Source organism: Cololabis saira, chromosome 13 (genome assembly GCF_033807715.1).
Source record: "Cololabis saira isolate AMF1-May2022 chromosome 13, fColSai1.1, whole genome shotgun sequence".
NCBI lineage: Eukaryota > Metazoa > Chordata > Actinopteri > Beloniformes > Belonidae > Cololabis > Cololabis saira.
Genome location: NC_084599.1, coordinates 17,932,610 through 17,942,404, shown reverse-complemented (window position 1 = coordinate 17,942,404; position 9,795 = coordinate 17,932,610). Strand labels below are relative to the sequence as shown.

The window sequence follows — 9,795 nt, the reverse complement described above, 5'->3', positions numbered from 1 at the left end:
TAGGTTTAGATTTGTTTTCCTCCTTAATAATAAAAACCATTTACTTTACTTGTGTTATCTTCGTCTAATATTTAAATTTGTTTGATGATCTGAAACATTTAAGTGTGACAAACATGCAAAAAAAAATAAGAAATCAGGAAGGGGGCAAACAACTGTATAGCCGCTTTTTGAGAGCCGTTGTGAAATTACTGTGTATTTTCAACTATTGATCTTAGAGGGGTCTGAATGATGGTACGAACACGGTTAACATGAATCAGGCAACACCGATGAGCAGCATGAAAGAGCACATGAGCGGCTGCAGAAGTCGATCTCCAGCGGCGACTGGCTGAACCCTGACGGCAGCAGCACAGCTGTACGTAATCAGCTTGATTAGACGCTTGATTATTAAACGAGTTACCCAAAGTTTTCTTTTTTTTTCTCTGGAAAAGGAAAAACGGCGTCTCACTTTTGTGATACGGCTGATACATCATCCCTAAAGGTCTTTCAGGACTCCACAGCTTAAGAAAGAGAAAAGACAAAGACGTCATCCGTGTCCTGGCAACTGGCCTTGAGTCGGTTCAGCTGCAGGCACGTATGTTCAGTCGGCTAAACCGACACTTGTCACGTGAACGCCACACACAGAAAATACATGTTGACGCGTGAGTTTAATTCATCAGCTGGACGTCACGTCTGTCCAGCTTGGTGTCTGTTGGATATCACAGGATGAGGAAGTCGGACAGTTTGCACACACACACACGCACACACATAAAAACAAAGTTTACAAAAAGGCTGTGCATTCCAGTTTATTTTATATCAAATTTCCCCTTAATCAAACTCTGATGTACAAATTAAAACGGAGTTTTACCATGCAGTACAGATTCCTGTGATGTCAGAAGTGAATCTTCAAAATTGAAATACAGTAAAAACCCGTATTGATGCCAATCCCCGACCACACACTTACTCAACCCTCCCAGCATCCCACAAATTCAACAAAAGATTGTTTTAAAGTCGTCCCCCGTCCCTCAATTTTAAGTAGTTGTGGTGATGTAGAAGGCCAGTCCTGTGAGACTCTCGACTGGATGCAACTCGTGTTGCCGTGGACAACTATCGCTTGGCACAGACTGCATGCAGCTCCCTCACAGAACACTAAACCGGCGAGAGAAAGAGCGTGTGTGTGAGAGTTTGTGACGACAAGTGCTCATGACACCGAATCCCGCAACAAACTACACGGTGGGAGAGGGAGGGGCTGATTTTTTTTTTTTGTCTTTGTTTTTTTTTTCTTCTTTTTCTCCTTCATCACACAGAAAGAGACAAACTTCACCACCACTTGCTGCCATACATGCAAATGTGCCGGAGAGCACAAAGTGACATTCACAACTGATGAGAAAGAGGAAGGAGGAGTAAAAGGGGGGGTTGTATGAGGGGCTAAAGCGTGAACGTGTCTTTTCTTGCTGAGCTGTGATGATGGGAAGAGAAGCCTCAGTGGATCAGCTGATTGCAAGTTGACTTAAAGAATAAAAAAAATCATTCTGTATGATTGCTTTGAACTGTAGGTCCTCACATCGTAAACATCGACCCGTGAAAAGCTGAATCCGGCGCGCCTTCGGCTCACGTCTTGGAAACGTGAGTGGAAGCGATGCTTCTTTGAAACTACCTAGCCTGAAGCAGTATCTACAAGGTTTTTCTGCCTGAGTGCAGTGTGAAAAAGAAGCAGCATTTTACCGTCCCCAAAACCCTGTTCATCATCATCATCGGACGCGCCCGCCCTCCCACGTCCAAGCAGGACCACGTTCACTCCTGGAACCGTTTTGTCACAGCACTCAAAGGAAACTCCCTGGATTACGTGTGGGAAGAATAAAGATGAAGAAGCCCTGTTGCAGTCCCACAGCAAGGCTACGCTGACTACAGGAGACACTGGTGTGGGATGGAGACGGGTGAGGGGGGACGTGAACACTCCCCTGTAGAAACGTGGCGGGTGTGAGTGGAGAGGTGGGGACATCGGGAGATTAAGGCACTTTAAGGCTCCCGATGACTGGGATAGTTATGATGGTAACATGGGCGTATCCTTCTGCAAAACAACTAGAGCTACATTTGGGTTCAGCTCCCCTGTGTATGTGTTTTTTTTTTTTGTGTTTTTTTTTGTTTAAAAAGGCAAACAAAAGCAAAAGGTAAAGCGAAAAAGAAACCACTGGATAAACTCCATAAACGTGATAAAGCAAAGGTAACAGTGAGGTGAGAACCTGCATGTTGCATTTGTGAGCAGCGTGAATGAGTGACACATGCTTGCTTTTTTTTGTCTTTTTTTTTTTTTTTTTTAAGTTGTATCATAGTGTGTCGATCTTTGTGTTTGTAACCTTGGCACCTTAAAATAAAATAAAACATGCTCCTGAGCTCCACCGCAGTCAGCACTGATGACCCACCGCGACTGATCTGTGCGCTTGAAGAAAAAAAAAAAAAATCACCTTTTTCTTTGCATAAGGCTGAAGTCTCTAAAGATCCTCTGAAGTGTTAAGTTCACCCAGAATCAAAGACAAGTGGCAAAAGAAAAGAAAACGGTGATGAGAAGAATAAGATCCGGCACAATGAGGCTGCCGGTCAGCGTGAGGAGAGCGTGGAGAGACTGCTGACCACGGCACTGCTCGCTCCGGATTTGCTGAGGACCGTGGATCTGTCCCAGGCCCGGGACAGAGCCGCGGCCCCCGCTTGGCGTTCCCGTGGGTACGACACGATTGCCACAGGTCAAAGGTCAAGTCACAGAAAAAGTTGGCGTGCTATCAGGGTGTCTGTCTGTCTGTCTGCATAAATGGCACTGCAAAGATAAGTTGTTGGAAGTAAAAATAAAAAAAAAAAAAGGAAAAAGAGGGACACAAGTGTCACGTGACTCTGGAGGAACTGACCGGCGCTGCTGTACTTCACAAGAGCCCGGGTTGGACTATAAAGTGCATACGTAACCCCACCCCCCTCCCAAGTGCTCGCGTGTGGAGGTGTTTCTGTTCAAATGCACACATCTAAGTTCCTCTAGAGCAGCTAACGTTGACCTCCTTCAAAAATGCATGGCTGTGGAGAAGGGCACAGGAGACTTTAAAATATTATTTTACACTGGAAATTACATCTATGCAACAGATCTTACTTACAATGAATATGTCTACGCAAATACATTGGCAAATATGAGCAGAAAATTGTTAAAACACAACCCAAACCCATCCTCCACCTCGCTGTCATTCTGAGTGAATGAATAATTAAAAGGATAAACTGAAGTCATCCGTGATTGTGGAAGGTATTCTGCACTTCGCACCCTAATCAATTCCCTTAATGATAATGCATCTCTATCGTCGCCTTGGCTGGTCTGAAAGGATTCGAGTTCATGATATATTCATAGCTCCTTCGTTGCCACAGCGACCGAGAGAAAGTGTTCTGATTGGCTTGCCTTGGAGTCCTAAATGTCCTGACCAATCAGTGGCAGACTCAGCCCTCGGGACCGGCTGCCTGGACCTGTGCTGCCTCTCCTCTGGAGGGATCCGCCAGCCCGGGGACCTAGGAGTCCACGTCTTCTAGATCGCTCTTTGAGTCGCCGAGCATCATGGGAGACTCCGACCCCTGAGACACAAAAACACATTTAAATTACAAAAGAGAGCCATAATTGTAAATAATTCAAAATACTGCGACCCAACGAACCCACTCTTCATTAAACTAAATACCTTAAAATTTGTAGAGTTGAGCTAAGGACTTCTCTTATAATGTATAAGGCACACAACAACCTACTTCCTTACTGCATTCAGGAAATGTTTTCACCCAGAGAAAGTCGGTATGAACTCAGGGGAACTTGTATGTTTAAAAAAATAAAGGTAAGGACAAACTTTAGAAGTAGATGTGTTTCTGTTAAAGGGGTAAACTTGTGGAATAGTCTCTGTGATGAGCTAAAAATGTGTAGTTCTATCCGCAAATTCAAAAAAATGTTTAAACTTAGGGCAATTGATAAATATGAACTATGACCAAGAGCAGCTTCTCCTGTAAATCCTCTATTTCACATGCTTTTGTTGTAATTGATCTCTGTAATACTTTTTATTTTGATTTGTTCAGATGTGATGTATTGTAAAAAAGGGTAGGCATTATATAAGGTACGGCTTCAGTCTACACCTTTTTTGGTTCATTTATTTATATATCCAGCTTTACTGTGGTGCATGTTTTGATTGATTAATGGACCAAAATAAAACTAACTAAAAAAACACTTAAGGACAAGGAGAAAAAAAGAAAAAAAAATCTAATCTAATCAGAGAAATGACAGCAGGATTATAATTTCTGTGTAACACACTGAGCTGAACTGTTCATGCCAGAAAAAGTCTGACGATCTTGAAGCGCAGCAAGAGCCAGACGACACACGCGGCTTAAAATCCACCGCTAACAAACACAGTGAGCGGTGACAAACTGTGCTCAAAGCTTTTCGACAGAATCCAGTGAGATGATCACTTTTGGTTCTTGTCTTTTCCTCTCGGCTGCGTGAGCCGCCGTAACGCCACGAACCGTTTGTGAATCCTGCTGTTGTAAACAGGCGGCAGAGCTGCTGGTGACGGTACCTGTCGGAGGCTGCGGTCTGCGTTCTCGTTGGCCGGGCTGCCGTCGGAGCCGTTACTGCTGCCAGACTGCTCCTTCTCGTTTAACAACGCCGTGGCATAGGCCAAAGTGTCCTGCAGACGTTGACAAACACACAGTCCCACAGAGGTGAGTTAGACTCAGAGGAGCGGAGAGACATGTGTGGTCAGTACCAGTGGAACCGTGGGAGGTGACACCAGGCTGGTGTCAGCTGTGTGAGTGTGTACCTGTGCAGAAATGGTGCGCTGGAAGGTTTTGTTGGTGGACGTCTCGTTGGAGACGTTGCTCTGAGGAGTCCAGTAATGTTCAGTCATCTGAGGGCAGAATGGAAATGACTCAGTGACCATTCAGACTATTTAGGATATTTACTCAGTACTAGGGTTGTGCGATTAATCCATTTTAAATCTAAATCGGATGTATTTATCAAGACGATGTTAAAAAAGGGAAAATCGATTTTCCTTTTTTGCAGCTGGCTGCATTACAGACAGAGCTCGTCTAGTCATCTTTGTTTGGTCAAGAAAATTGTAAATGTTGTCACTTTACTAAACTCAAGGAGGATTTACAGTATCTTTCAATTGCACTTCATTCCAGATAGGGAAATTTTTTTGCTATTTTTCTTTAAAAATAAAGATAAAATATTTGAAACAATTTATTCCATTGTCTTTTGTAGGTTTACCAAAAAAAAAAAAATCGATATCGAAATCGAAAATCGGGTTTTCAGAAAAAAAAAAATTGGGATTTTATTTTTGTCCAAAATCGCCCAGCCCTACTCAGTACATGATAAACTTGTTTGTGGTGTCCTGGTCCTCCAAAGTAGTGCGTCTCAACGGGTGATAAAATTGCAAGATTTATGCAGTAATTTGGAAATATACAGTATTTCCTGGGAACCTCTATGCAACACAGATGAGTAACTGTCTCAGACTTCGCAGAGATTACAGATGCAAAGTTTGAAACAGTAAAATCTGGCTTCAAATGTCCTATTCACACAAAAGTAGCATTACCTGGGAAACCTGCAGTAAATTGTAATAATTACTGTGCTGTAACATGTAAATTGCCTACTACTGGGGGGGAGTGGTAGCCTAGTAGTTACAGAGGAGGGCTGGAGTCTGGAGGATCCAGGTTATAGTCCCTGGATTACAGCTGAGCTTAACTCTTACTGCTCCCCGGGCGCTGTGCCATTGCATGGTAGACCACTGCTACTAGTTCCACTAGAAAATGGGTTAAATGCAGAGAAAAAAATTCCCAATTGTGGGATTACTAAGGGAAAAATTGATTCATTTTTATATTTCAGCAAAGACATTAAGACAATTTTAATTCTGCACAAATGTACATCTCAATTAATGATGGATTTATTCAGAAACCGAGGAGTGTTTTAAACAAGTAAACAAAGCAGGGATTAAGGGTTAAAGGTTCAGGAGACCTTTCTCTTCCTTTATTTCTGTCTGTCTAAGTGCACTGATGCACATTGATGGAGGTTTAAAAAACAAAAAAGCCTCCCCAGAAAGATTCCCCTATCCTACGTGGTGATGGTGTGGTTTTTAAAGTTCTTACCTTTTTCTGCAGCCACTGCACCGCCCAGCTCCAGTGACCAGACAGGTCTTTGAAGTAATCCTTGGCTGGAGCGCACCTGTCAGGAAACAATAGAAGAAGCCTCAAAATTATCTTAAACTATTCTGTCTTATAAAACAATGAAATAACTGGCTACAATCAAGCAGATCTTCCTCCAGCCCCGACCCCTGGACCTGGGATGTACTCACTTCTGAGCTAATGTGACCAGGAACTTCACACACTGGTAGCAGCGCCGGCTGTCCACGTTGTTGCTCTGGTGCATCAAAGCTGTGAGGATACAGCAGTGTCATATTATTGTAAAGACGTCTCATCGCTTTACTTTACACCGTTTTAATCCGTCCTTGTGCTAAATGAAGGGAACACAGTAACACCAACTGGAACAAAGACGTAGGGCTTACCCAGCAGGCCTTTGTCCGACTCAAACGCATACTTGAGCCTCTGGGTTTGTAGAGGGTCTTCCACCATCTGAGGTGAAATATTTAAATCAAGTTAGAAAAGCTGGTAAATAATAGGGCTCAAACAGTCATTATGGAGGAATGTCACTCACAAGCAGCTCCTGCAGCATCAGAAAGATGTTCTTAAGCTCGTGAGGGGGAGCCGTCTCCAGCTGAGTCTACGAGAGAGATTTTATAACGTTACAATCATCGCCGACTAAACGGGTCGACATCTGGTTGATGGTTTCTTACCTTGAGTAACTGCAGCACCCCCAGGGAGAAGGACTCGTTACAGTACGAGCAGTAGGTCACCATTTCTATCATGAAGGACAGCGGTCCAGACAGCTCACGCATGGCCAGCATCACCTGGTAGGTACAGAGAGTAAAGAAGACATCAGTCAAACGGCCTCTGGGCGTTTTATAAACACACTGAAATGTTGGTGTCCTGTCACCTCGAGCAGGTACGGCTGTCCCTCCGGAGTGAAGAGGGACGCCAGGATGTCCGGGTGGAGGGGGAGGAGAGGGGTGGAGGACGGGATGCTGCTCACACGCAACTTAAACCCTCCTGAGGCTGCGCGGGACAAATGAAACCGGGTCAAACGAAGAGCTTGTCTTTGGAGGAGAGTGTGAGTGTGAAGGGTGAGACGTCTCACCGTGGGTCTGCTGGGGGCCGACGTCAGAGTGCAGCGTGATGAGGGCCAGAGTGCTGTGGAGGTGGAGAAACTCCCGAGCCTGAGCTGGACTCCACCGCCGGTTCTGGAAAACCCAGAGGAAATGTAAGCAGGAAGCTTTCAGAACATTTAAAGGGGACCTATTATGAAAAACATGTTTTTTCTTGCTTTAACATATATAAAGTGGTCTCCCCTCAGCCTGCCAACTCAGAGAAGGAGGAAAGCAACCAAATTCTGCAGTGTCTGTACAGCCGCCCGGATGATCCATCCAGTCTGATGTGGCTTCTACGAGCTGTTCAGATTCTGCTCCCTTTCGTTACGTAACCAAAATGCAAACCACACCCACAACTAAACACCGCGTCCTAACTGCATGAGAGCGTCCAACTATCCTGTCACACTGCGTGACATTGGACGCTCTCTGTCCATCTCCCTCCAGCCAGCTGCCACTTTATTGAGGTTTTTTTAGTGAAATGAGGAGGAATCATAGAGATAACTTCTCATTTCAACTAACTGGATCAGCTGTTCCTCATCCATGACTGTTTCCTACAGTTTCAACCGGCTTTCAACGCGAGCGACAGGAAGAAAATAGAAGCAGGGCGCCTGACAAATGTTCAGCTCAAAGTCGTGCACTGCGTCGCTCGCGGCCAGTTAGGACAGTCTAATAGAAAATAAAGCAATGGAATTGATTTTGTCACTGACGCTCGCTCATGAAGCTCACATGAAGTTAGGACACAGTGGTTAGTTGTGGGCGTGGTTTGCACAGTGCCCGCCGGCCGGAGCTTCCGCCATTTTTTCATAGCAGTGTATCGCGTCATTCAAGCAGCCAATCAGCACAGAGCCTCATTATCATAGCCCCGCCCACTCAGAATCCCACATAGATAATGAGGTTAGAGAATGGGAAGATAAAGACATGGCTCAGAGGCTGAATTTGTATTTTATTTAGCAAAAACAATCAAAAGCTTGTTTTTAAGTCATTCAAGGTCTGTCTAAAATTTCTATTAGATGCCATAATAGGTTCCCTTTAACAAAAAACATAAATAGTGTGTTGAAGGTAAGAAAATTCAACCAATGAATCCGATCACATCATCACTGAGGTACCTGGTTGTTCTGCCTGTTGGGCCCCAACAAGAAGACGAGCATCCGACGATACGCTGAGTGTTTCAACAGCAACTGACAGGGGCCGCAACCCTGAGAGCAGAGGAACACGACACACTCACAACTCTGGACTCTTGAAAAGAAGCCGGTTGGTTTTCTGGTGAGAACTGTGATGTGCGGATTTACCCTGTGAGTGAAGTTACTGAAAAGGTTGAAGTACTGGGCGCAGTTTTTCACATTTTCAGGGACATCCTTGTCCAGTAAGGAGAGCAGAGCGTCGGCCAACCCGTCCAGTCCCGGGTCTCCGAAGTGCAGAGCGCTCTCCAGAGTTTTCTCAAGAATGGATGCAACCACAATCCTCACCTCTCGTGCACTGCACTCCAACAGACAGCCCCTGCAGTAGAAACATAATTACAATCAGGAGCAACGTCTGAAGACAACAAAGAGGTTCAGTACAAGTCAGAAACACAGTTCAAGCTGCTGGGACGTTGTTTTCTCTTTGTAACTTTGTGCTGACAGCTACAACCTTCAGACTATGCATCTCCTCTCTGCGGGAGGGTTGCGTGGTATGTAAAGGGGGCTGGGGTTTGCTGCTGCCCCAAACGTCCGATGTTCCACAGCCAATCACGGAGGAGGATCATACGATCCCCCCTCTCATTAAACACGGAGGCGTGTAAGCCAACACCCTCCTGTAAAACACGCGTGCTTTGGGAAACTCTCTTTTGGCTCTAAATGTTTGCATTCCACAAAGTGGCCCGCTATTTCAGCCAATCGGCATCCAGCGAGCTGGAAACATGCGCACAGGTGTTTTTAATACTCCACTGCTCCAAGTGTACTCCAGAGGCAGATGGAGGGGTTGTGTGATTAAACTGCTTTATAAAACAATAGGGCTGTTTTGGTCTTGAGCACATTTAAACGCGAGTTTAATGTGCATCAGTGGAAAACAGGGAAGCATTACTGTAAATCGCTGAAAAGGCTACAAAAATACTGCAGTAATTACATCTAAGCCCTTGAAAAATCCCTTTCACACATTAGTGCTCAATGTTCTGCAGCAGATGAACACAAAACCCTCATAAATGTGACTATGTTTACATGCCGTCAAAGTTCTGGTTATTGCTAATATTCCGGTTACTGAAACATTCGGAATAATCCGTTTACATGCGTGAGCAAACAGGGTTATCCCTGTATACATGGTGATTAATCATTTGGGATATCTCCATCAAAACAGCGACGCGCAGAGAACATCATGACGCAATAACCGTCATTTCCGCTTCTTCTTCCTGTATCCAAATTCAAAACAAATCCTGCTTCGCGCAACTTTTCGCTCACCTTCTTGTAAATCTCGCTATCCCGGTACTTTCTACCGTCTACAAATGTCAAAATGTTCATATCCTTCATTACATTTATAAAATGATTAGTCTCCTCCTCACTCCAAAAGTGTGGCGTGGTCTTGCGTT

At 44.6% G+C, this 9,795-nt stretch overlaps 1 protein-coding gene across 5 annotated transcripts in view; it reads right to left on the bottom strand.

Moving 5' to 3' along the window:
• Positions 1-756: 756 nt before the first annotated feature.
• Positions 757-9,795, bottom strand: part of usp24 (ubiquitin specific peptidase 24) — a 37,424-nt gene continuing 28,385 nt past the window's right edge. For all 5 annotated transcript variants that reach the window (XM_061738088.1, XM_061738090.1, XM_061738089.1 and 2 more), the window contains 12 exons: positions 8,525-8,732; positions 8,342-8,431; positions 7,226-7,328; positions 7,025-7,143; positions 6,825-6,938; positions 6,686-6,751; positions 6,537-6,603; positions 6,327-6,405; positions 6,121-6,196; positions 4,797-4,883; positions 4,554-4,664; positions 757-3,576 (listed from right to left, as the gene is read on the bottom strand). In XM_061738088.1, coding sequence (XP_061594072.1) covers positions 3,514-3,576; positions 4,554-4,664; positions 4,797-4,883; positions 6,121-6,196; positions 6,327-6,405; positions 6,537-6,603; positions 6,686-6,751; positions 6,825-6,938; positions 7,025-7,143; positions 7,226-7,328; positions 8,342-8,431; positions 8,525-8,732 — 1,183 coding nt within the window. In that variant the 3' untranslated portion in view covers positions 757-3,513. The remainder of the gene's footprint in view (positions 3,577-4,553; positions 4,665-4,796; positions 4,884-6,120; positions 6,197-6,326; positions 6,406-6,536; positions 6,604-6,685; positions 6,752-6,824; positions 6,939-7,024; positions 7,144-7,225; positions 7,329-8,341; positions 8,432-8,524; positions 8,733-9,795) is intronic.